Source organism: Panulirus ornatus, chromosome 17 (genome assembly GCF_036320965.1).
Source record: "Panulirus ornatus isolate Po-2019 chromosome 17, ASM3632096v1, whole genome shotgun sequence".
Lineage (NCBI taxonomy): Eukaryota > Metazoa > Arthropoda > Malacostraca > Decapoda > Palinuridae > Panulirus > Panulirus ornatus.
Window position 1 is genome coordinate 37,902,597 of NC_092240.1, and position 27,893 is coordinate 37,930,489.

A 27,893-nucleotide genomic window follows, 5' to 3' on the forward strand; every position below is an offset into this window, starting at 1 on the left:
GTCCATTGGTCGGTCTGAGGTGGAAGGCATCTGCCTTCTCGTACCTCGCAATGGTCCGGGTGGAAATGTTCGTTACGTACATTCCACACCTCCACCAGTGGGGCTTCGAGTCACTGTGTACTGAGCGCCCGGTAGGGTCGCTATCAGCCAGCCTAACGGGCGAAAAGGAACTGGTGGTATTCGAGTAATCGAACATCGATTCGTTCTACAGACTTCATGGATCACACGGAGCGACCCAGGAGACCCACGATGCCTGTACATTGGACGAATCGATGTTCGATTAGCGGTACGGTTGGCTCCGTGTCGCCCGTGTGGCCTGCCTGATAGCCCCCCCCTGCCAGGCGCTCAGTAGACAATGGTTTGACCCCATCTGATGGAGGTATGAGATAACGCTATGTAAAGCGATTTTGTTAATGCCCTTCTTGTAAAATCTATCTATCTATCTCTCTATCTATCTATCTATCTATCTATTTATCTATCTATCTATCTATCTATCTATCTATCTATCTATCTATCTATCTATATATATATATATATATATATATATATATATATATATATATATATATATATATATATATATACATATATATACCAATGAAAATACATTCTCAGTTTGTCTTTAACTATGTAGCGGTGTTTGTGTCTCAGAAAAAGAAATATATACAATACCATCAAATACGTTACGTGATACAGCAAACTTTTCCTGCACGTTAGAGCCTGTGTCACACGAAGCTGTCTCTTGACTTCATTAGCGCATTAAGAATGTCATGCCATTCTTAATAAGGAAATTATACCATTGTCACTGGATAAATTGTATTATGATATTACTTCATAAATTACAAGGTCAAAAACCATGGCATCGAATAAGAACAGTATACCATCATTATAGGGTAAACATTACCATATTATTACAGCATAAATTGTAGGTTAACGACCCTGACGATGATAAATGAGTCTCTATTATCACCATTCAGATGCAACTGTTCCTTCTGATGTTAGGCTACAATCTAACCTATAAGTAGTAAATCAAGTAAGATGTCCCTTAGTCGTAATCCAAGGAACTCCGTGTCACCATCCTTCATATAATTCTTACTATACGCTTTAATCCCATCAACCTGGGTGCTGTGTGACCATGACGCAGCGCTGGCCTTAAAACCCAGAGATGCAGGTATCCTTGACGCAGTCTAGCTGGAATCTACGTGACCACTCTACCACCACCGTCTCCTATCTCTACCCACCTCACGCAAGTACGTCGTCCTTATGAATGGGAATCAGGGGAACACCAACGTCTTGAATAGATCATCTGGCGGTGTACATCACACGTCCTCTGGTTCTGGTGTTGTTATTACGGTAAAGAAGTGAAAGTGCGACACTTCACTGACTAGATGAAGGTCGTACACTTATTGATTGTCAATGTAGTGTTCTCCTCCTGTTGTCTGCTACTGACGCCGCCAGAAGAACGTACGAAAGAGTATCGTATTATCTATAGTTTATATTTTGTTTGCCTTTGAGAAACCTGTTTTCTGTTTAGTGAAATGTGAGGTGTGGGAGGCTCATGGTTCAGTCCGTGCTGGTCTCTCGTCTTGCTTCTGAACGCCCTTAGAGCAACATGACTGTTGCATGTACACTTGCTCATCCCCCGCATCACCGTTACTGTAAGTACTGGGACTAATATCCTTTTATTTTTCTAATTCGTCACCTGCGCGGCTGTCGCAGGAATCGTTGATAAAGCTGACTTATGACGAGGAAGATGGCTGTGGGAAGTGTATGAAACCACTGGGGGTCTTTCGAGCGTTCACGCTTCCTCAGTGACCACAAATCTGTGTACACATCCAAACGCCTGCATGAACTGCTCACGGATATATCGTCTTCATAATGAGTCCTTCGAATATAAAATTCCAGCCCATCGTTCTCCTGTCCTTAACCTGTGGCCCAAGATAGACAACAGGTGAGGTAAGATATGTGAATTTTCAGACATTACAAAATATTCCACTTCCTTTTCATGAGGTCATCCTCATGACTAGTCTGTGGTGTGATCTTGACCTCTCACCTTTCTGAGCTTGAAAATATGCTAGGCGGAGGATGCATCCCGGCGGACGGAGAGCTGGTGGTTCCATCTTTATTTATTCATGAGTTACCGAATAGTCGAACAGATGGGTACAAACAAGTGGCAGTAGTGGACCCATCTAGGCGTCCCAGTCGGTGGTACATTGTACTTAGATGGGTCAGTTGTTCTACTTCATGTCTCTGGATCGACTGAACTCAGAATGAACCCTTGTCTAACATGTAGCAGAACTTCAGGATGTGAGCAACCCAGCAGGTGTTGTTACTGTAAATTTATGGTCGTTCCAGAAAATGATCCTGAAGTGCCTGGGCCGGATGCCTCAAGATTACGTGTTGTAATCACTACATAAACGACAAGTTCCTGAGTTCATAATCATGGCATGTAAATTGCACTTTTTTTTTTCCTCGTCATATTTGTCATTTAATTTCGATCACTCTCGAGTTATCCTGATGATGAAATGACTAAATTTACCATCTTACGTCTTGAGAAGGATACAGACACACGACACCAACTGCCCAACCTTGGCGTCAGGGTGGAAATTACTCAGTCCTCAGTCAGTCACATAAATCCTGTCATACCAGACTCATTTTCGCACTACGTATCATACCTAGGTGATGACAAGGAAACCCACGATGCCATCTCACTATCGCTGGGAATTTATGAGGTTTGAATAAGATCTTTCAAGGACACAAACTTATCATGGACGGTGGAGCTAATGCACCATGAGCTTTGTGGTACACAACACAGCACTTCTACTTGCGGTATCATTGGGTCTCATGATATGTAGAGTTGTACTCTAGGCTACACTTAGCACCTAGACAGCCAGCATCACTTGCGAATGAAGAAAAAATGAACAAGTGTACCACCCTGTCACCTGCTCCGTTGTCCCAGACCCGTGATCTATGACCACCCAGCCCATAGCTGCTCAGATAAAGGCATTTATATCTATCTATCTATATATATATATATATATATATATATATATATATATATATATATATATATATATATATATATATATATATCCCTGGAGATAGGGGATTAAGAATACTTACCACGTATTCCCTGCGTGTCGTAGAAGGCGACTAAAAGGGGAGGTAGCGGGAGGCTGGAAATCCTCCCCTCTCGTTTTTTTTTTTTTTTAATTTTCCAAAAGAAGGAACAGAGTGGGCCAGGTAAGGATATTCCAAAAAAGGCCCAGTCCTCTATTCTTAACGCTACCTCGCTAACGCGGGAAATGGCGAATAGTTTGAAATATATATATATATATATATATATATATATATATATATATATATATATATATATATATATATATATATATATATATGATGAAGAGCTTTGTAGATTTATGAGCTGAAAAAGGACTGGTGATTGGGAATACCTGGTTTAAAAAGAGAGATATACATAAGTATACGTATGTAAGTAGGAGAGATGGCCAGAGAGCGTTATTGGATTACGTGTTAATTGATAGGCGCGCAAAAGAGAGACTTTTGGATGTTAATGTGCTGAGAGGTGCAACTGGAGGGATGTCAGATCATTATCTTGTGGAGGCGAAGGTGAAGATTTGTGGAGGTTTTCAGAAAAGAAGAGAGAATGTTGGGGTGAAGAGAGTGGTAAGAGTAAGTGAGCTTGGGAAGGAGACTTGTGTGAGGAAGTACCAGGGGAGACTGAGTACAGAATGGAAAAAGGTGAGAACAAAGGAGGTAAGGGGAGTGGTGAAGGAATGGGATGCATTTAGGGAAGCAGTGATGGCTTGCGCAAAAGATGCTTGTGGCATGAGAAGCGTGGGGGGTGGGCAGACTAGAAAGGGTAGTGAGTGGTGGGATGAAGAAGTAAGATTATTAGTGAAACAGAAGAGAGAGGCATTTGGACGATTTTTGCAGGGAAATAATGCAAATGAGTGGGAGATGTATAAAAGAAAGAGGCAGGAGGTCAAGAGAAAGGTGCAAGAGGTGAAAAAGAGGGCAAATGAGAGTTGGGATGAGAGAGTATCATTAGATTTTAGGGAAAACAAAAAGATGTTTTGGAAGGAGGTAAATAAAGTGCGGAAGACAAGGGAACAAATGGGAACTTCATTGAAGGGGGCTAATGGGGAGGTGATAACAAATAGTGGTGATGTGAGAAGGAGATGGAGTGAGTATTTTGAAGTTTTGTTGAATGTGTTTGATGATAGAGTGGCAGATATAAGGTGTTTTGGTCGAGGTGGTGTGCAAAATGAGAGGGTAAGGGAAAATGATTTGGTAAACAGAGATGAGGTAGTAAAAGCTTTGCGGAAGATGAAAGCCGGCAAGGCAGCGAGTTTGGATGGTATTGCAGTGGAATTTATAAAAAAGGGGGTGACTGTATTGTTGACTGGTTGGTAAGGTTATTTAATGTATGTATGATTCATGTGAGGTGCCTGAGGATTGGCGGAATGCTTGCATAGTGCCATTGTACAAAGGCAAAGGGGACAAAGTTGAGTGCTCAAATTACAGAGGTATAAGTTTGTTGAGTATTCCTGGTAAATTATATGGGAGGGTATTGATTGAGAGGGTGAAGGCATGTACAGAGCATCAGATTGGGGAAGAGCAGTGTGGTTTCAGAAGTGGTAGAGGATGTGTGGATCAGGTGTTTGCTTTGAAGAATGTATGTGAGAAATACTTAGAAAAGCAAATGGATTTGTATGTAGCATTTATGGATCTGGAGAAGGCATATGATAGAGATGATAGAGATGCTCTGTGGAAGGTATAAAGAATATATGGTGTGGGAGGCAAGTTGTTAGAAGCCCTCACATAGACCTTCTCTGTTGGTGTGTGTGTGTGTGCGTGTGTGTGTGTGTGTGTTTGTGTGTGTGTGTGTGTGTGCGTGTGTGTGTGTGTGTGTTTGTGTGTGTGTGTGTGTGTGTGTGTGTGTGTGTGTGTGTGTGTGTGTGTGTGTGTGTGTGTGTGTGTGTGTGTGTGTGTGTTTACTATTTAGTTCAGTTTTGCTCAGTCCCTTGACTTCGTGCATATATACCGTGTTCTTGCTCCCGTGTGTGAATACACGTACACACACACACACATACACACACACACACACACACACACACACACACACACACACACATACATACACACACACACACACACACACACACACACACACACACACACACACACACACGCGCGCGCGCGCGCGCGCGCACGGGACGGGGTTGTCTCGTCTCGTGGCTGGCGGACATCCTGACCGGGTGACGTCAAGCCGTTCGCTTTAGGGGAGCTATTTTGACCTCACTAACCCTGAGATCCGGTGTACCACAGAGCACCACGTTGGGGCCGCTCTTCTTCCTCATCCTTGTAAATAACGTTATGAAGGACGCAGACCACCGCTGGAATACGTAGACGACTCCAGCTTTGGCATCACTACAGACAACAACTCTCCCGACTTCAGCACTTCAGCGCCCTTCAGAACATCATCAACAACCTTCAAGAGTAGACTTCAATCAGCGACGTCACCATCAACCTCACCAAGACTGTGGCGATGCACATCACCCTGAGTGCAGACAACATTCTGCCACCGGACATAACACTTGGTCCTGACGTCCTTCGGGTAGTCAGACCAAACTTCTTGGGCGTCCTATGGATGACGGCTTAAACTATCATCAAATCTTCCTCGTACCGTCTGTACCTTCTCCGCCGGCTGAAATCACGAAGCATTCCGCCATATGAGTTCAATAATGTCTGTACCATATTCATTCCACTTAAGCTCACCTACGCCTCCCCAGCCTGGTTCCCCTGACTAACAGCCACACACAAAGAGACCTGCTGGAAGGAGTGCAGAAAAGGGCATTCAGAATTATCCTGGGCCCATCTCACACCACCTCCCAAGAGATCCTTGTCTTGCTTAACTTGTTCATCCTCTCCCACCAACAACGGCAGCTCTCACGGCAGTTTGGCAGTAAACTGCTGACACATCTCCGTCACAGAGACCTTCTCCACTCCGACACCCCTCCACCACGGACTGCTGCTCGTCACCACAAGTGACTTGTTCCAATCACAGTTCGTACAGACAAACATGAGAACAAGTACATAGCTAAGCAATTAAACAACTATAGATTTTCCCTCATGTTATTTGATATGTCAACTATTACATTACCATAATTATTCATCACTAAATGTTTAGCTAAACGCATAATGTATAAACCATATCATTTACTCTGTAAACGTCTATGTATATCTTCTACCCTGTCTGCCTGGACGTACCTCACACATATGCTTCAACAAAGTATGGAATCATCCAGCCCATCTTGATCTTAAGCTCTTTTGTGATTGTTTAACCAGTTACTGTTAAGACGGTCCAGTACTGCAGTATCTACAATACTTCAGCTCTGTATTTTCAGCTGAAATGGCTGCCTAATTTAGATAGACATTTATCTATCATATCTAAATATTCGGACCTCCGTAGTGTAGCGGTTAACGCTACTGACCGTTACGCATACACGGACCACCTGGGAACAAACCTGTATATATCCGAATCCCGGTCGAGGCAGCCGGTCCACAGTCCACCCAGCTGTTCATCCTCCCCTAGGGAGCTGGTCTATAAAATGGGTTTCTGGCTTCAGCTAAGGTCAGAATGTGTGTGTGTGTGTGTGTGTGTGTGTGTGTGTGTGTGTGTGTGTGTGTGTGGTTTAACGGACTCTTCCTGTACGTGATTACATCGCGACCCAGACTCACCCTCGGTATTCCTCGATCACTGTCAATGGACAGAGAGGAGAAAGGTCACGTCAAGGACCAGTTCACTCCCATGGAGTTCAACACTCCTGCTCCCGCGTGGAGCCCAGCCTCCATGACGCAGAAGTCTTACGTATGGGGTCCTGAGGTTGCATAGTTGATAGATGTGTGAATGCAATAAAATATTATACAATAGAATAGAATAGAAAAGAATAGAAGAGAATGATTTATTTGCTCAGACTTTTACCCAAAAGTATGGATCACAGATCCTTGATAATATTATCAATTATCTTGAAATGTAATCTATGATCTACATTCTAGTGACTAAACAATATGAGACTTGTCAGCATTTAGTTACATTTACTTTTCATCTAGATATATCAAATATACTAGATATATCTAGATATACTAACACTGCTCTGAGAAAGAGCGATAGTTTCGTAAGAACAGTTACGTCGGTAATTTGCATGAACAAAATAGCATTTGATTAGGGTTGGTCTTGGCTTGTAATTGTTTGAATTATACTTTTATCGTAACTTAACAATATCATTATTTTCACACAGATCTAATACATGATATTCATCACCCACAACATTAGTGTCACATTCACTACAAATATGATCTCTACTTTCATCTTGATGTCTTCCCGCAATTATTGATAATTTATTATTACTAGCTCGTATTTGCTCACTAAATTACGGTCACTCCATCTTAATTATACAAGATATTCCTCCATACCATATACCTGTATATATATAATTTCTACAAATTGATTAAGTTAACAAGTTGTCATTGCAAGTAGCAATCCACTGATCTTCAACCTTATTCCAGCTGCCTTTCTGAACCAAGTTGGATTGGTGTTTTTTGCAATCTCCACACCCCAGACACACCACAGTCATTACATATGCTCGCAATACAAGCTATCCATGGTCCGATGTAAACACCGAGCAAGTGTAATTACAATAAACATCTATACAATAAACATTTCAGTTTAGTGTTTCTACCTGAAATTATTCGCGACCAATAGTGGGTAGACACCAGGTTCTCCATACACTATATCAGAGTTTGTGTTCCTGTGAACACATAACACAACCTTTTAGAATTTCATTTGCAAAAGTTCCATTTCCCTTACGACAAAGCGACCCCATATTTCTGATGCATAAATCATAACTGGTAACACCATAGTATTAAACAGTTCAGTCTGCATATCAAATGGCAAATCAAATCATAAGACTTGTACAAATTTGTGAATACACAGCTCTCGTTGCCTGTCCTTTTAACTCCAATTCCCCGTCACGAAACATAGTTACAATAATTATGCAAAGCTGTCAATGCCTGTTTCATCCCCTGCTCACTGTAATCTAACACAATTGTATCATCTCCATTCGTTAACACAAGTAAATTCAAGTAAGAATTAACCAAATGATCACTAAAATCTATATGATTATGATTGTAATCAATTAATTTCATTAACACAAAATACAAAGAGTAAAGAGATAAGTTCTCACCCTGCCTCACCCCCATATTACATATAAATATATCAGATATCTGTTGGTTCAACCTTACACAGGATATGATACTACAGCACGTATTTCTGATGATATTCAATATCTTGCCATTGACATTCTCCTTCATTCACTTATACCATTAACCTTCTCACCTTCTCCGTGTAGTCTACAAACAAACAAGAAAGTTCCCGCCTTTTTTAACAAAACAGATCGGTTACATATGTGGGCAGAAATGCATGATTTAATGTGGAGTAGTCATGTCTAAAGCCAGTCTGTGTGTGTGTCTGTGTGTGTGTGTGTGTGTGTGTGTGTGTGTACCTATCAGTACAGTATGGGAAGAAAGTTCTACACTCGTGGGTCTAATCTCATGAACTCTCTACACCATTAAGTAGCCACTTATCCTTTTGAAAATTGCCGACATCTACCGGCTCCCTGGTTATCAGTTCCAACCATCCACCAACCTCACACTAAACCAGTCCGCCTTTATATCCCTTCAAAGTACCTATTGGCCCACCTCCTTGTCATGATCTTTGGTCACTCCAATACCTGGGGACAACTTTGTACCCTCACCTGAGAGGCATATTCTGATTTGCGTCTGATTATGTGGAGGATAGTTTTCTAAATATATCCTTATCTGTATACTTGAATGCACTTTTATCATTTGCCAGCAAACAAATGCCTCTTTTTGATTCTCCTGATAAGCAACGCTGGCGTCAATTTAGGTACAAAGTCGCCCTTAGTTCTCTTTCCCCCACACATTCCTGTCATTCGTTTATGGTTCTTTTACTCTGAACGATTTCCTTCATCATGAATTTACTTGCACTGAATTTCATGACCCAATTCTCAGACCATGGTTGTAGTTTGTCCAGATCGCTCGGCATTCTGATGAACTCATCGTTATTCCACATCCGCAAACTTGCTTAGGTTGAAGTCCAGTTCGACAGGCAAGTCTTTCACACACGCCATAAACAGCTGTGGTCCCAAGATCGAGCCTTGCGGTACGCCACTTGTGACCTCAGTCCTCTAAGAGGATGCGCCTCTTACCTGTGTCCTTTGTCCACCTTCACAGAGGTAATCTTCCATCTAGCGAAGGACTCTGCCCCTTTTTCTTATCTGTAGCCCCAGCTTCTTTATTACTCTCCGATGGGGTACACTTAAGGTTTTCTGAGGGTCTAGGAACACAGAGTTTGCCTCTCCATTTCTTTGGTCTAAGATGGAAGTCTCGCTGTCCTAGAAGTCTGTAGGAACTGGTAATGCACGACCTTTTTCCCCTGAAATCATGTTGCCGCCAAGATTGGTAGTTCTCATTTCAAAACAAATTGTTAAAATGCTTTCTGATAATCATCTTGTCTAGTATCTTACAATACGCTTGTTAGGAAGACAAGACAGTATTTTAGCATGATTTCCTTAACACCTTTCTTAAATATAGGTACGAAATGTGCCCTTTTCACGTCTTTGGAAGTATCTCTTCCGTAGTTATCTACCGAACAATATTTCAAAAGGCCTAGCCAGTGCCTCTTTCAGTACATCTGGGGGACATTTCACCAGGACTTAAGGCCTTTTATAGGTCAAATTGACATGATGATATGATTACATCATTTCCATCAATAGATTCTAGGTAAAACTGAAAGTGAATGGCGAGAGATGGGTTATTATTGGTGCCTATATACCTGGCCATGAGAGAAAGGTTGTAAGAGGCAAGTGTTTTGGAAGCAGCTGAGTGAGAGTGTCAGCAGTTTTAGTGTACAAAAAAAACCCGGGTATTAGTGATGGGTTATTCTAATCGATGGGTAAATAATGTGGCGGTTGAGGGCATAATTAGGGGGCATAGGGTATTCAGTGCTATGAAATGAAATGGTGAAGAGCTTGTGGAGTTGTGTGCTGAAGAACAGACTTGTAATTGGTTAAAAAAAGAGAAATATACCCAAGTTTAAGAATGTAGTTGATAGGCGTATAAAGAGAGACTTTTGGATGTAAATGTGATGGAAGGGGTAGCTAGCGGGATGTCTGATCACTATCTTGTGGACGCGAGGGTGAAGATTTGTAGAGGTTTTCGAGAAGAGGAGACAATGTCAGAGATATGAGAGTGGTGAGATTAAGTTAGCTTGGAAAGGAGACATGTAAAAAAACACAAGGAGAGATTGAGCGTAGAATGGCAAGAGGTGAGGGTAACTGAAGCGAAGGGATTGGGTGAGGAAAGCGAGATATATAGGGAATCAGTGATGATTTGTCCAAGAGAGGCATGTGGCATGCGAAAGATGGGAGGTAGGCAGATCAGAAAGGGTAATGAGTGGAGGAATGAAGATGTAAATTTGATAGTGAAAGAGAAAGGAGATGTGTTTAGGCGGTACTTACAGAAAAGAAGCGCAAATCATTGGGAAATTTATAAAAAAAAGCGGCAGGAGGTCAAGAGGAAGATACAATGGTTGAAAAAGAGGGCAAATGACAAGCAAAGCTGAGAGCATCATTAAACTTTAGGAAGAATAGAAGGATGTTTTGGAAGGAAGTAAATTATATGCGAGCACATGAGAACAAATGGGAATATCGGTGAAGAGGGACGAAGGAGATGTGAATACAGGCATCGATGAAGTGAGGAGGAGATTGCGCGAGTATTTTGAAGGATTGTTAAATGTGTTTAATGATAGAGTGGCAGATGTAGGGTCTTGTGGTTGAGGAGGTATGACACTGAAAGAGCTATGGAGAGTGGTTTTCATCAAGTCTGTAAAGTGTGTGTACGAGTAGGAAGAGAGTGGATTGTAAATTACTCTAATTGAAGGTCGGTGTGCGGCAAGGGTGTGTGATGTCATCATGGTGGTTTAGTTTTGTTTATGGGTGTGGCGGTTAGAAAGGTAAATGCAAGAATTTTGGAGAGAGGGGTTGAGTATGCAGTCTCTGGGGGATGAGAGGGCCTGGGAAGTGAGTCAGTCGTTTTTTGTTGATTTTACAGCACTGGTGGCTAATTCGAGTGAGAAACTGTGGAAGTTGGTGACTGAGTTTGGAAGAGTGGGTGAGAGGAGAAAGTAGAGAGTGAATGTAAATAAAGCAAGGTTGTTAGGTTCAGCAGAGATGACGGACAAGTTAATGGGGATGCAAGTTTGAGTAGAGAAAAATTGGAGAAAGTGAAGGGTTTTAGATATTCAGGGGTGGACTTGGCGGCAAAAGGATCCAAGAAAGCGTAAGTGAATCATAGGGTGGGAGAGGAGACGAAGGTTCTGTGAGTGATGAGGGATATTTGTAAATAATGAACGTTATCTGGTGTGGCAAAAATGGTTATGTTTGAAGAAATAATAATTCCAACAATATCATGTTTTCGAGGCATGGGCTGTAGATAGTGTTGTGCGGAGGAGGGTGGATGTGTTAGAAATGAAATGTTTGAGGAGAATATTTACTATCACGGCTCTTGTATCCTTTTATTTCGTACACTCACACCACTCATCGTCCTCAGACATTTCAATTCCATCACTTCCACTCTTTTCCACATATCCTCATCAATAGATTATTATTGGCATCCATATAGCATTGTTGGGACTACTATACCTTCCAACGTACCCACTTTACCCTCCCGATAATGACCTTTAGTTCCATACATTCCTCATTGCTTCCAGAACCTTCGCCCCTTCACCCACTCTATGACTCACTTCCGTTTTCATGGTTCCATTCGCAGCCATGTCCACTCCCAGATATCTGAAGCACTTCACTTCCCAATTTTTTCCATAAAAACGCATTCGCCAAATGATTTGTCTCTCTACCCTAATAACCTAATAACCTTCCTTTTATTCACATTTACTCTCAATTTCAAATCCATCTGTTTCTCTAAGTATTTCTCACACACATTCTTTAAAGCAAAACACCTGATCCACACACCCTTTACCAGTTCTGAAACCACATTGCTCCTCCCCAATCTGATGATTTGTACATGTCCTCACCTTCTCAATCATTACTCTTTCATACAACTAACCAAGTGCAGTCAAGAAAATTATACTTCTGCATTTTGGACATTCACCTTTATTCTCTTTGCCTTTATACAGTTGCACGATATATGCATTACTCTAATCCTCAGGCACCTCACCATGATCCATACATACACAGAAAATCCTAATTAGCCAGTCAACAATACAGTCACCCTCTTAGAAAATTTAATTGCAGCACCATACACTCCATCCATCTTGTAACATTTCATCTTATGTAACGCTTTAAACATCTCTTTTTTTCTTCACCAAACCACTCTCCATCACTCTGACTTCGGATATCACCCCGACTCAAACACACTTCGTCTACCACTGCATCATCAAACACATTCAACACTCCTACAAAACTGTCACGCCATCTCGTCCTGTCTTTGTGTTGGTGTTGGGATTTAAAAAACCTTATGAATTGTTTGCACCTAATGAGGCGGATTATCTTCGTGTAACAAGTTGTGTTGCATATATAGAAATATTGCATGTTAAATGAAATCATGTGAGCTAAGGAATTCAGATTTCACCTTCATATATATGTATGAAGGGTTAAGGGACAAGTCAACTGGGAGGTAAATATGAATGGAGAAAAACTGGAGGAATTGAAGTGTTTTAGATATCTGGGAGTGGATTTGGCAGCGGATGGAACCATGGAAGCGGAAGCGAATCATAGGGTGGGGGAGGGGGCGAAAGTTCTGGAGGCGTTGAAAAAATGTGTGGAAGTCGAGAACGTAATCTTGGAAAGCAAAGATGGGTATGTTTGAAGGAATAGTGGTTCCAACAATGTTATATGGTTGCGAGGCGTGGGCTATAGATAGAGTTATGCGGAGGAGGGTGGATGTGCTGGAAATGAGATGTTTGAGGACAATATGTAGTGTGAGGTGGTTTGATCGAGTAAATAATGAAAGGGTAAGAGAGATGTGTGGTAATAAAAAGAATGTGGTTAAGAGAGCAGAAGAGGGTGTTTTGAAGTGGTTTGGTCACATGGAGAGAATGAGTGAGGAGAGACTGACAAAGAGGGTTTATGTGTCAGAGGTGGAGGGAACGAGGAGAAGTGGGACACCAAATTGGAGGTGGAAGGATGAAGTGAAAAAGATTTTGAGTGATCGGGGCCTGAACATGCAGGAGGGTGAAAGGCGTGCAAGGAATAGAGTGAATTGGAACGATGTGGTATACCGGGGTCGACGTGCTGTCAATGGATTGAACCAGGGCATGTGAAGCGTCTGGGGTAAACCATGGAAAGTTGTGTGGGGCCTGGATGTGGAAAGGGAGCTGTGGTTTTAGTGCGTTATTACATGGCAGCTAGAGACTGAGTGTGAACGAATGTGGCCTTTGTTGTCTTTTGTTGTCTTTGTTGTCTTTTCCTAGCGCTACCTCGCGCACATGAGGGGGGGGGGGGGAGGGGGTTGTTATTCCAAGTGTGGCGGGGTGGCAATGGGAATAAATAAACGCAGACATTATGAATTATGTACATGTGTATATATGTATATGCCTGTGTGTGTATATATATGTGTACATTGAGATGTATAGGTATGTATATTTGCGTGTGTGGACGTGTATGTATATACATGTGTATGTGGGTGGGTTGGGCCATTCTTTCGTCTGCTTCCTTGCGCTACCTCGCTAACGCGGGAGACAGCGACAAAGCAAAATAAATATATATATATATATTTATATATATATATATATATATATATATATATATATATATATATATATATATATATATATATATATATATATATATATATATATATATATATATATATATATATATATATATATATATATATATATATATATATATATATATATATATATATATATATATATATATATATATATATATATATATATATATATATATATATATATATATATATATATATATATATATATATATATATATATATATATATATATATATATATATATATATATATATATATATATATATATATATATATATATATATATATATATATATATATATATATATATATATATATATATATATATATATATATATATATATATATATATATATATATATATATATATATATATATATATGGGAGGGTATTGATTGAGAGGGTGAAGGCATGTACAGAGCATCAGATTGGGGAAGAGCAGTGTGGTTTCAGAAGTGGTAGAGGATGTGTGGATCAGGTGTTTGCTTTGAAGAATGTATGTGAGAAATACTTAGAAAAGCAAATGGATTTGTATGTAGCATTTATGGATCTGGAGATGGCATATGATAGAGTTGATAGAGATGCTCTGTGGAAGGTATTAAGAATATATGGTGTGGGAGGCAAGTTGTTAGAAGCAGTGAAAAGTTTTTATCGAGGATGTAAGGCATGTGTACGTGTAGGAAGAGAGGAAAGTGATTGGTTCTCAGTGAATGTAGGTTTGCGGCAGGGGTGTGTGATGTCTCCATGGTTGTTTAATTTGTTTATGGATGGGGTTGTTAGGGAGGTTAATGCAGGAGTTTTGGAAAGAGTGGCAAGTATGAAGTCTGTTGGGGATGAGAGAGCTTGGGAAGTGAGTCAGTTGTTGTTCGCTGATGATACAGCGCTGGTGGCTGATTCATGTGAGAAACTGCAGAAGCTGGTGACTGAGTTTGGTAAAGTGTGTGAAAGAAGAAAGTTAAGAGTAAATGTGAATAAGAGCAAGGTTATTAGGTACAGTAGGGTTGAGGGTCAAGTCAATTGGGAGGTGAGTTTGAATGGAGGAAAACTGGAGGAAGTGAAGTGTTTTAGATATCTCGGAGTGGATCTGGCAGCGGATGGAACCATGGAAGCGGAAGTGACTCATAGGGTGGGGGAGGGGGCGAAAATTCTGGGAGCCTTGAAGAATGTGTGGAAGTCGTGAACATTATCTCGGAAAGCAAAAATGGGTATGTTTGAAGGAATAGTGGTTCCAACAATGTTGTATGGTTGCTAGGCGTGGGCTATGGATAGAGTTGTGCGCAGGAGGGTGGATGTGCTGGAAATGAGATGTTTGAGGACAATGTGTGGTGTGAGGTGGTTTGATCGAGTGAGTAATGTAAGGGTAAGAGAGATGTGTGGAAATAAAAAGAGCGTGGTTGAGAGAGCAGAAGAGGGTGTTTTGAAATGGTTTGGGCACATGGAGAGAATGAGTGAGGAAAGACTGACCAAGATGATATATGTGTCGGAGGTGGAGGGAACGAGGAGAAGTGGGAGACCAAATTGGAGGTGGAAAGATGGAGTGAAAAAGATTTTGTGTGATCGGGGCCTGAACATGCAGGAGGGTGAAAGGAGGGCAAGGAATAGAGTGAATTGGATCGATGTGGTATACCGGGGTTGACGTGCTGTGAGTGGATTGAATCAGGGCATGTGAAGCGTCTGGGGTAAACCATGGAAAGCTGTGTAGGTATGTATATTTGCGTGTGTGGACGTATGTATATACATGTGTATGGGGGTGGGTTGGGCCATTTCTTTCGTCTGTTTCCTTGCGCTACCTCGCAAACGCGGGAGACAGCGACAAAGCAAAAAAAAAAAAAAAAGAAAATATATATATATATATATATATATATATATATATATATATATATATATATATATATATACTCGCCATTTCCCACGTTATTTATCACTATAACTCGAGCATCGAACCCCGGACCATCTGTGTGGCAGCTAGCTTAAAACAGCAACTCCACCGCAACCGCTTGCTGACTCACGGATCTTACTGATTCGTTACACATCCACTACGTGTTGGAAGTATAGCCTCTCGCGGTATGAACAAGGACTGAAGGCTTTTTGATTGACCCCCAAGGCAGTAATGTTTATATCTTTGTAAAGAATGCGTCATACATCAGTGAGATCCGTGAGTCAGCCAGTGGTTTCAGAGGTGATGCTTAATCGTGTGGCCTGGAGGTCAGGTTACCAAGCTGCCACACAGATGGTCTGTGGATTAATTTTGGTAAATAGTCTACACACACACACACACACACACACACACACACACACACACACACACACACACACACACACACACACACACACACACACACATTTATGTATATGTATATATAGATATCTGGGAATGGATTTAGCAGCGGATGGAACCATGAAAGCGGAAGTGAGTCAAAGGGTGGGGGAGGAGACGAAAGTTCTGGGAGCGTTGAAGAATGTGTGGAAGGCAAGAACGTTATCTCGGAGAGCAAAAATGGGTATGTTTGAAGGAATAGTGGTTCCAACAATGTTATATGGTTGCGAGGCATGGGATACAGATAGGGTTGTGCGGCGGAGGGTGGATGTGTTGGAAATGAGATGGTTGAGGACAATATGTGGTGTGAGGTGGTTTGATCGAGTAAGAAATGAAAGAGTAAGAGAGATGTGTGGTAATAAAAAGAGTGTGGCTGAGAGAGCAGGAAAGGGTGTTTTGAAATGGTTTGGTCACATGGAGAGAATGAGTGAGGAAAGATTTACAAAGAGGATATATGTGTCAGAGGTGGAGGGAACGAGGAGAAGTGGGAGACCAAATTAGAGGCGGAAGGAAGGAGTGAAAAAGTTTTGAGCGATCGGGGCCTAAGCATGCAGGAGGGTGAAAGGCGTGCAATGAATAGAGTGAATTGGAACGGTGTGGTATACCGGGGTCGACTTGCTGTCAATGGATTGATCCAGGGTATGTGAAGCGTTTGAGGTAAACCATGGAAAGTGTGGGGCCTGGATGCGGAAAGTGAGCTGTGGTTTCTGTGTTCGTCTGTTTGTGTGTGTGTGTGTGTGTGTGTGTGTGTGTGTGTGTGTATTCTTTTATACTTGCTGTTTCCCTTGTTCGCGACGTAGCGCCAGGAACAGACGAAGAAAGGCTGCCTCCGCTCACATTTATTCTCTAGCTGTCATGTGTAATGCACCGAAAGCACAGCTTCCTATCCACAATCAGCCTTCACAGATCTTTCCATGGTTTACCTCGGCCGCTTCACATGCCCTGGCTCAGGCCGTGACTGTACACATTATATCTGCAAATTGTTGCCAGGCTTCCGAGTGGGCGTATTTCATTTTCTACATGTGCTCGTATTTTCTATGCTAGGAAGCCACACTGCATTACACGGCTAATGACATCACTTCACGATTCTTTATATTATGCCTTCTGATTCCCTCACTCCACTAGGTATGATAGATAACACTTAAAACCCATGCATTATGATCCCTTTACATAATCTTTACACGGAAGGTAGACGTGATTCCATTCCTAGATGAGAGTGATGAACGCAGGTTTGTAGATTGTCTACGTCACGTCATATCACAAGTTGATTGCAAATGAAAGGGTAAAATTCCTTTCTGAATCTAAAGAGACTCTTTCTAAGGAGTGAAGTTCATTCACAAGTTGATCATGGAACTCCTAATTCCCTCATCAACATGCAGACTTCATGTCTTGCTAAGTCTTGGGATAATGTTAAGAAAATCTTTATGCAAGAATACCTCTCTAAGGACTTGCCAGAACTTCTCCCTATCAGTGATGGATGGAAGGTGACACTCGCACCACTTTCTGCCCTAGACTGTACTCGCTTTCATGCAATGTATTTTTTTTTTTTGTATAACACCAATTGTCCCGAGGTCAATAATGTATGTATACCTTAGACTGTTATTTGTGATGATTTTGTACATTTCGTCTGGGACTTGATGTGTCCTCTTATAAACATGACACTTTCATTGTGTCTCTTATCGGGATATAACACTCCTCCCGTGATGGCACTCATGCTCTTGTTCGTATCATCCTACCATCTGGCACTTTGGTCGGCGGTGCTGTTCCTCGTCCTTCCCATCGGACCACTCTTCTGTGAAGCTACTTACCTGGCATTCATCGAGGCCTTCCACTCGTCCTTCAGTTCAGCACTCACATGTGTCGCAAGTCTCTCGTGATTACGGAAACGTGTCTGTCGACTTTTCAGCTTTTACCGCTCACTCACAATCACCTTCCGCAGGCCTTGATGTTTCTCATCCCCTCTATACTCCCACCAGAGACGTGACTCACATCCCCCGAACACACTAAGTTACCGTTGCCGAAAGTATTTACACATACCTCCTGACTGTACCTACCGCTAGAGACCTCAATCTATTCGCCGTTGCGGTGCTTTAGTTCACCAACATAGGAATCCGAAGCAGCCTTATCTCAACTGCTCCCCAGCAGATTTGTCTTTCAGTCAGATGTTCGGACGGAAATCAGTGATCCGTGCAACATCGAGATGCCGGACATCATCGCCTGCCGTTCTGGCGTCATTGTTGTTATGGCTGGTGTGGTTTCCTTGCCTACTCGTGATCGTTTATCCACACCTGTCTTCATGTCTCTGATGATGTGCTTCTTGATTGAGAATCTCCCGAAATCTATATTTATCAGAGGTTGAGTCACTGCGGAAGATGGATAGAACACGTTCTCCCTCATACTTCAAGTGTCTGTGGTACAGCTCTACAATTTTATGGTTCTGTGCAGCTACCGTTGTCCTTGGTTTGACTGTTGCATAGCGGAACCTTCATAGTAATTTCTGACCTTCAGTCAGAAGGTGGCGTTCGCGACGAACTGTCTTCTATGTACAGTATCCAAGTCATCCACATGTATCCCAACAGAATTTCTGCTTCCTTCTGTCAGGTCTGAGGAAAGTTATATGAGAGGTAGAAGACAGTAGAAGGTCACTTGACTAAGGACACTTGACTTGATGGCAATCCACTCACCTAAGTTACCCTCAGACTTCAAGACTGTTGCGCTGGTGATGTGGATACATGACATCATGCCTGATCAACACGTACAAGGTTGACATCATTGTTGTTGTCTTTGATGTCATTCCAGTTGCGCGGAGGATGTTACCTCTTTCCCTCTCTCGGTGAGCTTAGCTTCACTTGCAGAATCAAGTCCCAAAGATGACCTTGATCAGTTTGTCACACTGGTAATATTGAGGCGAGGTGAACCCTTCCATCCTTAAATCACCAGTACTGTCATACTTCACCTGGTGAACGCTTGGGACGTACCATAATGTTTGAGCGTATCTTTCAATCTAATGACAGAATTAGACCCATCTATATTCCTCCCGAGTAACTGACACACTCTCGTCGTGAATGAGCCAGTGAATTAACATGTCATGCCACTCCATGTACTCCTTTCTTCTAAAGATTCATACGTCAGACGGATCATTTCGTCCAGTAACGAACTATAGGCCTATGAATGCACTCACAACACAGGACTCCCAGATCCTTTTTCTTCGCCTGAACTCCTTCAAATAACTAAAAAAAACAGTTGTGTTCTCCCATTTTGATCCATAAGGCAAACTGACGTGGTACCTTCCTACTGGATATGTACTGCTTTACTCGCTCCTTGGTGGCCACAGTGAGTTTCTTTGTACGCCCATGGGATTTTTGAGCGTTACAATACGTACCAAAAGATCGATAAAAGCTGAGGTGAGAGGTATGACTGGAACCGTCTTCGTGACATATCCTGGAGACCCAGTTGTCAAGTCTTGATATCTGACTCATTACAAGTCGTTGACAGGCTAACTCAGGCCGACGTAAAGCTTATGATTATCAGATGTAGCTCAATGGAAAAAAAAACCCACCCTTTTGGACACTCATCCATGAGATGAAATATAAATATAAACGGTTCTTCTCCCCAGATCTGGAGATGTTGTATACTTTCTTGGTTTTGTTGGGTTTTGGTTTGCTTGTACCAAGTTTGTCAGTCTCTTGACCATTCTTTAAGAAAATATAAAAATCCTTTACTTGATGTTCACTAAGTTATCCTGACAAGCGTCTTGTCCCATCTCTTCTGATGTTATCATGTATCTCAACGGTGGCTTTTCGTATCTTCATGTCGAGAAATTCCTCGTCAAAAGTTTCTTCGGCAGCAACATCCGTCGTGTTAGGTTACACTTCACAAAATTAAGCAACAATTTTGCCAAATTCTCCAACTGTTTTTTTCCACGTTTCTCATTACTCAGATCCTGAAGCTAATGATTCATGATACCTAATAGATCTCATCCGGGAAGGAGTCGTAAAACTTGTCAAACAGTGACGATAATCTTGTCCTCCGCTGGCTAAAGAGCAGTTGTGGGTGAGTAATTTTCAGGTACATTCCAGAACGATATTTCGGATGCATCTGTTCCTATGTTGACTTGAGACGCTTCTTCACGACCTTGGAAATAAGTGTCCCTCGGTATCTTGAGTGGATTTAACCCGACCGTTTATGGCAAAATGCCACTTCGTCGAGGTTCATTTATTCTCTCAGTATTGTGAACTCGCTCCTATATCTGATATAGCAACAGTGTGTTGCAGTTGCATTCAAAGTTCATGTAATCAATCGATCCACTACTCCAGCTGTCATCCTCTCCCATGTTGGTTGATCATTCAGGAACTCACTGCCACGAGCTCTGTCATCTCGTCTAACACGACTTCTTGGGAAAAGGCCATCCCCCACGTTCAGCTCCACATAATTCATCAGTCGTTTGGCTGACTGGTACCTCTACACAGTTCATTCTTCATAGGGAGGAAAAAGGTCAACCCCACGAGATCCATCTACAATACAGATGCTGTCGTCAGTACACGACTTGCTGAGGCGTAACGTATCAATCGTGAAACTCGTAAGTTCTTACAGAAATCGTCTCGTCGACCATATTACCTGCAAAAGTTGTCCTAGGTGGACGATTGGTTCTATTGCTGAGACACGAAACTTCGCATCGCATGCCAAAGCTCAGCCAAAGCTCTTCAGGTCCTTATCAAGAGACTAAGATATTGCAAGAAACCAAAGTGCGTCAGTGGAGTTTGTTATAAGTGAGCGAAAGCACCGTTCATCGTGATCTCCATATTCTTAAGACGTCCAAGCTGACATGACCATTCCACCCCTTGTTTATGACCCAGACTCAGCCGCTCCTGTCGATCTCCAGATATCCTCTACAAGATCATTACAAGGTGTCCACACTACAGTTGCTGCTGCTGTTGGGATGATGTGAGTGACACAAATGTTTGCTCCTGATTATGTCCAGGTTGATGTTAATTTTTTTCTTCCTACTCTACTGTGATTATCTGAATCATACATCCCCACTCTTGCAATGGTCTACAGTTTGTCAGGTGATTTAGACTAAGTCAAATTCGTGCACTTCTAACTTCGCCAACCAAGCGGATTCTCAGCCACCCATTCCAACAGCTCGTCTCGCTGCTACCCTGAGATCCTATGAGAGCTGGACCAGTCCTATTCATCTTTTTACTGACGTCCTGTCCTCTTCACCGGCTCATTTCTGATTGTCTTTCTCTTTATCTTAGCCTTTCTATGACGTCACAGTCATTCATCTCTTCAATGTGGGCAGTTTATTCCCATTGTTGATATGGTCACTCGCTTCAGGACTTATCGTATTTCATCCAAGTCATGACTCGTGCTTTTTCCCTACATTATTGCCTCTATCTGTAGGTCAGCTATGATCTAACTTATCACCGTCTCTTCTGTTTATTTTACTGAGTTATAAGAGCCAAAGAAAACTTATTCTTTCTAGGTATTTCTATCTTGATCTAACTTTCTCTGGCTCCTGTAACTTCGTTCACACGCTTCAGATATTTTTACTTACATCCTAAGCCTAACCTGTTTTTGAGTCTTACAATGCAAGGGAAATAAAAGTCTTTGTTGTAATTTGAAGGTCAGGTTCTTTGTGATGCATAAAGGTCAGGTTTCGTGTTACTGTGGGTTTTATTATTCTTCTCTCTGGGTGTTGAGGGAATCTACTTTCTCTAGGAGGTTTGAGGATCAGATTCTTTAGAAGATCTTTAGATCAGGTCAGTCCGGAGTTACCACCACACTCCCATGAAAGCTGACCTTTATGACTCCCAGAGAACTTGACTTCTTCACTTCACCCACAGGACCACCACCTCCGCCGCCACCATGCCAGAGTACAAACTCATCTACTTCAACGCCAAGGGCCGCGCTGAGCTGATCCGTTGGATCTTCGCGTACGGCGACATTGCTTACACAGACGAGCGTATCGAGTGGTGTGACTGGCCAGCCCGTAAGGCTGGTGAGTTGGCATGACTGTTTACTTTATTGTTAGTAAATATAGCTTCGTCGAATGTCGTCATTTCTTGCCATCATGAAACGATAGATCTGTTAACTTGATGATTAGAGTCTATTTCTTCTTCCAGATGTTAAGATGATTATCAGTTTTGGTGGATTACTCGTTCAATGATTTTATAATTTTCATTAGTTTTTTGAAAGCGTAAGACAGAGTTTGGTGTGCGTGGCATTTTGCCAGCCAACTGACCTGGAGCTGGGAACACAGTCCCGTATAACAAGATCCACAAAAGTTGTCTACCATTATGTATGTGATGATGAGATATATAGTCAACCATGTGACAGATATAAACTATATGGCAAACATATCTAACAGTGTTTGCGATCTGAATAGATACAATTATCCAAGTTTTCCTCATATTTTGAAATCCATGTTGGAGAAGAAAATGAAACCAGTAGATGGAAGTAGAGAACGAGGTGTGGCATAGCAGGTTTCTAACTATGCTACGATACGAATGATGGTGGAAGCCTCGTGGAGGATGAGAGAGGTAGTAGTGAGTACAGATATATACAGAACTGATACAACAGGAAAGTAGTGATAATCTAAACATTTTTGGGAAAAGTAGTAGCTGGCTAGAGATGACGTCATTCATAAGGATCTTTCACATGTAGCTAAGCCTCACACTGCAGACATCCCCGGCGGCAAGCTGCCACTACTGGTCGTGGACGACAAGACGCTGCCACAGTCGCTAGCCATCGCCCGCTACCTGGCCAAGCAGGCCGGACTCGTACCCCAGGATGACCTAGAGGCGGCCTTCTGTGATGCCCTGGCGGATACTCTCTCAGAAATGATGCATGAAGTTTACAAAATCATGTATGTATGGCCAGTTACGCACTCGTGTTCATATATCCATAGTAACATGTGACATTCGCGTCAGGAGAAGACGATACAATGGCCTCATTTATTTATATCCATTCTTTGGCTCTCATGTACGGTGCACCGAACCCGAATACCACAGACCAATTCCCTAATTTACCCTACCCGCTTAACCTGGCTCAGGCCAATGACTGCACGTCATCCCTATCCAGAGCACGCCTCTCACCCTCATAACTATCAATCCTTTCGTATCCTTCTCGGTCATCCCTTCCCTTTTACTCCCTACGACTTTGCCCCGTAGATCCTCTCCGTTAGTCTTTCTTCACTCATCCGCTCCATATGTACAAACCATTTCAGCACACCCTGGTCTACTGTATCAGACTGCGTCCACTGCTCTAACTGGCTCTCACGCTGTCACTCCTTACACGACCAATACTCCTCACACTATACATTGTCTTAGGGAATTTCATTTCTAATACATCCAATCTCTTCCATTCTTTTGCATTCAGGCCGCTAAGATTCGTATCAGTATAACACCCTCGAGACTACTGTGCACCCTCAGTCATACCCATAACTGCCCTGGCAAATGATAATCTCTCCTTTCTCACATTCCTCGGTGCACCCAGGATCTCTCCCCCTCCTTTCCCCATCTCTGACTCACTTCAGTTCCTATGCTCCCATCCACAGCCATGTCCACTCCCAAGTACCTACAACATACCACTTTCTTCGGGTTCTTCATCTTCAAATTCTCACGGCATCTGATCCTGTTTTCCCCCCCTGTTGCAACAGTAACTTATCTAATTTCATATCAATTCTTAACTTCCTCCTTCCACACACTTTCCCAAACAGGAGCACTGGCTTCTGGGGCTTCTCTCGCAAGCCTGCCATCAGCGCTATGTCATTTGCAAAAAGCAGTTGACTCACCTCCCAGGCCATGGAGCCCTTAAGCATACTGCAGACTCTCACATCTCTTCAGAACCCTTGCATTCACTTCCCATCCCACCTCGCCTATGAACAGATTAAACAGCCATGGTGGCATGACACATCCTTGACGTAGATAACACTCGCTGTGAGCTCATCATTCCCTTCCCTTCCTACTCTTATTTATTCCATACTCTAGCGTTTAAAACTTCCCACTACATCGAGAAGCTTCCTCTCACACCAAATATTTGTAGCACGTTCTACAAGGCCTCTCTAACAGTCCCATCAAACATTTTCGCCAGGGCTACTGATGCCACATACAAATTCCTCAGTTTTTCCGAATCTTACTTACACAAACTTTTCATAGTAATCAACTGGTTTATGAATCCAATACCACTCCTGAAGACACATTGCTCCTTCCCAGTCCCATGACCTGTGCATGCCGTCGCCTTCTCAATCATTGTTCTTCCATAAACCTTACCAGGTATACTCAGCAGAATTATACTTCTATGATTCGTACATTCTCTTTTGTTGCTTTTATATACTGGCACTACACAGGCATTCTGATAGTCCTGAGGCACGTCACCTAGGGTCACACATACGCTGAAAAGCCTGACTTATCAACCAATATGTACGTCAACACATTGTTTGAGAAGCGCAACTGCAGGTCCTTCCATTCCTACTGTTCAGTTTCAGCAAGGCTTTCACCACCTCTCCTCTTTTCACCAACCATTAGCAATGACTAGCTCGTTCTGCACACCATCTCGTCACAAACACGCACATGCACCACTCAGTCATCTAACACAGCCATATTTCATAAATTCACTCCATCTCTTTTTCAACTCTCGTTTGCCTGGTACCACTTCCCTCTCCTCTCCCCAGTTTGAAATTTCCTTTTGATTTATTGTTCTCCTCATGCTATTCACCTTCTAAAACATGTTTTATTCTCCGTAAAGATGGCATCTCCACCTCTTACTTGCCCTCTTTCTTAGCTTCTGTGCTCTCCACTTGACCTCGTGCCGCTTTCTTTTATACATCTTCCAACCACTGGCGCGCCTTCTTTGTAGATACAAATCTACTTCCTCGTCCCACTACTAACTACCCGTTCTCATACGCCAGCATCATACCTTCCGCATACCACCCGCTGCACCTACATATACAAGCACTACGTCCCTAAATACACTCCCCTCATCATCCACTCCTCATGTTCATTTATTCCCACTTTATGCCACTATTCTGCCACTGTCTCCTGGTATCTCTGCACACAAGCTGCCGACGTAATTTTTCTTCTTAAACCCGCTACAAGCAATTGCATCACCAAGAGATGATCAGTCATCCCTCACATCTACTAGTTACCTTCTCTCAGCACATTTACATTTAACAACGTCTTTGCGCCAAAGTCAACAAATACATAATCCAATAACGCCCGTTGACCTATAAACCCCATTCATGTATGTACTTCTTTTTTCATCTAAACTAAGTATTCCAAGTCACCAATTCTTTTTCAAAACTCAGCTCAATAAGTTGCTGTCAATTTTCAGATGTGGCCTTGTAATGCTCCGACATTCATATGTTTCCTCATCACTAACTTGATGATTTTCTCAGATTTTCTCCAAATGACGAGGAGGAGAAGAAGAGGCAACGCAAGGAGGAGTTATTCCCCAATGTGATATCACCCATCCTGACCCGCCTCAACAAACAATTGGAGGAGAGGGAGTGGCTCGTCTCCAACGAGGTCAGTGTCCGGGGCCATTAATTACTATAGCTATATCTGACACTGTATCACATCATGACAGCAGCAAGATGTAAGAGTGTATGAATAATCACTGTTAATATAGTTCATAATAATAAGAGATATCTGACTATTTTCTGCTCTGAAGGGGATTATTTCATTCAATTCCTTTCCAATTTAAGATTATTCAGACCATTAATGCACCCACTGTCAAGCGACAGAAATGGGGAAAATAATCCAGCAATTTATTGCATCCAAAGACAAACTACGAGCAAGGCATCATGAGGCAAAGGTATGGGGAACTCCCACCCTGGCAGAGAGACCCCCCTCCAGCTCGGGCTACAGAGAGCGAAGTGTTGATAATGGAACTTAGCTCTCACACTTCCAGACACTTGAGCTTTAGCATGGTATATGGAAGACAATGATATATATTCAATAACGCTTGTCCCTTCAAACAACAATAACCTACTTTTAGTTTTCAAAGGACGTAAGTCATCTGAAGACTAGAGCAGTAGGTTCTGAGTTACGACTTCCAGCCAGATGTCAGTAACGTCAGTGAAGGGGATCACACTGTCTTCGATGCGAAACCTTAAAGGAATCATCACCCTGATCTCTAGTGACTTGGTAGCCGAGGTTAAGGAGAAATAAATATGTTTCATGTCGTGCTAGTAGACCAGAGCGTGAAGCTTTCTCGTTTTTCGTTTTTAATGAGTTTAACTTAATGAAAGATACTTAGAGAGCTGTCTGAGGGCCACTCCTTTGTCCTCATGGCTCTGGTTACACGAGTACCACTAGCCACAAAGTTTTTCACTTTCCAAGGAAGGAAGAAGAATTAACTCCTTGGCTCCTTGTACAGTGAACGTACTGGAAAAATATTATCATTTACCATATGAAGACCAGGATAGAACCTGAATATAAATAGAGAAATCTTTATCGATTTTGAATATTCATTACCCTGTAAGGAGCGAATGTTCACTATTTCTTACCAATGTATCAGAGTTCCTGTTAGTATAAAGCACACAAGCAGCCGATGATTAAACCAGGAAAGCAGCCGATGGTTCCTGTAGCTCAGGGTCTGTTTAGGAGAGCCTCGGTCTTCTGTCTCTTGCATCACATGGTCTTCCTAACCCTCAAGACTTGTCTCTTGAGATCCAATGTCTCCTTAGCTATTTCATCTCATGTCTCTTACATCTGCTCTCCTAAGGCTGGCATCACCCCCAGCCGCTTCATTTCTTTGCTTCCTTCACCTCACATCTCCAGCATCTTCATAAGCTTCTAATTCATACGTCTCTCTACCTCTGTAATCTGAAGTCTCTTGGTCTTTCTAACCTTCTGGTCCTTAACTCTAGCGTATTCTCAGCCCACGAATTTTACAGCTTTCTGGTCTCCTGGTCTCCAGTTTCTTACATATTTTTGGTTTTCTGATCTTCACTGACTTCCTTGTCCATCCCTGACCTGGTCATCCCACACTAATACATCTTTCTGGCCTCCTCCTCAGGTGACGTGGGCGGACTTGATGTTTGGACTGGTGATGGGGTGGCTGGAGAAGAAGGATCCAGAGATGTTGAATGGGTTCCCTGCCATCCAGCAACATGTAAACAAGATCCTCGCTCTCCCGAAGATCAAGCAGTGGGTTGAGGAACAACCGGATACTGCCTTCTAAGGGTCAGCAGATCCATCATCTATTGATCTATCTGTCAAACGTGATAAATGTTGATGTTGTAACTAGTCTTTCTGGGTAATCTGACGGTTCAGAGGCAACGAATTGATCTTCATTTTGACGTTACTCGGTTTTTGTAACTTTCAGATCTTTATAAAGAAAAAAAGAATCCTTTTTACTCGTGCAATCTTCGAGTTTCTTGGATAGGGATAGCATTTTGAACCGCTAGACTCCTTTCTCTATATTGATAATCTTAACAGAATAAAGAATAGACACAAATTAACAATTAGATCTGTTAACCAACATGCATTTTCATGAAATAAAATATCTGTTTAAAGACAAACGTTTTCCTTATTCTCCTCCGGCATGAGGAAGGGAATATCCCAGTGTGTTGGAATACTCAGTAAGAACATTCTCAGCACAGCTATGAAGGGAACAAGATACTGACCAAGACCATCCTTAGTACAGGTATGAAGGG

General features: G+C 42.2%; 2 protein-coding genes across 3 annotated transcripts in view; both read left to right on the forward strand.

Moving 5' to 3' along the window:
* The window catches only part of LOC139754425 (very long chain fatty acid elongase AAEL008004), a 467,896-nt gene that overhangs the window by 421,107 nt on the left and 18,896 nt on the right, over positions 1 to 27,893 (forward strand). The gene's annotated exons all lie outside the window — the stretch shown is intronic.
* On the forward strand, positions 1,156 to 27,758 carry LOC139754685 (hematopoietic prostaglandin D synthase-like). 2 transcript variants are annotated; one of them, XM_071672242.1, is made up of 5 exons: positions 1,156 to 1,250; positions 22,078 to 22,232; positions 22,916 to 23,099; positions 25,629 to 25,758; positions 27,254 to 27,758. In XM_071672242.1, exons 2-5 carry the CDS (start codon positions 22,100 to 22,102, stop codon positions 27,416 to 27,418), a joined length of 612 nt encoding a protein of 203 aa, XP_071528343.1. In that variant the 5' UTR covers positions 1,156 to 1,250; positions 22,078 to 22,099; the 3' UTR covers positions 27,419 to 27,758. The 2 variants fall into 2 exon arrangements, with proteins under 2 accessions (XP_071528343.1, XP_071528344.1); XM_071672243.1 differs by lacking the exon at positions 1,156 to 1,250 and adding an exon at positions 1,346 to 1,464.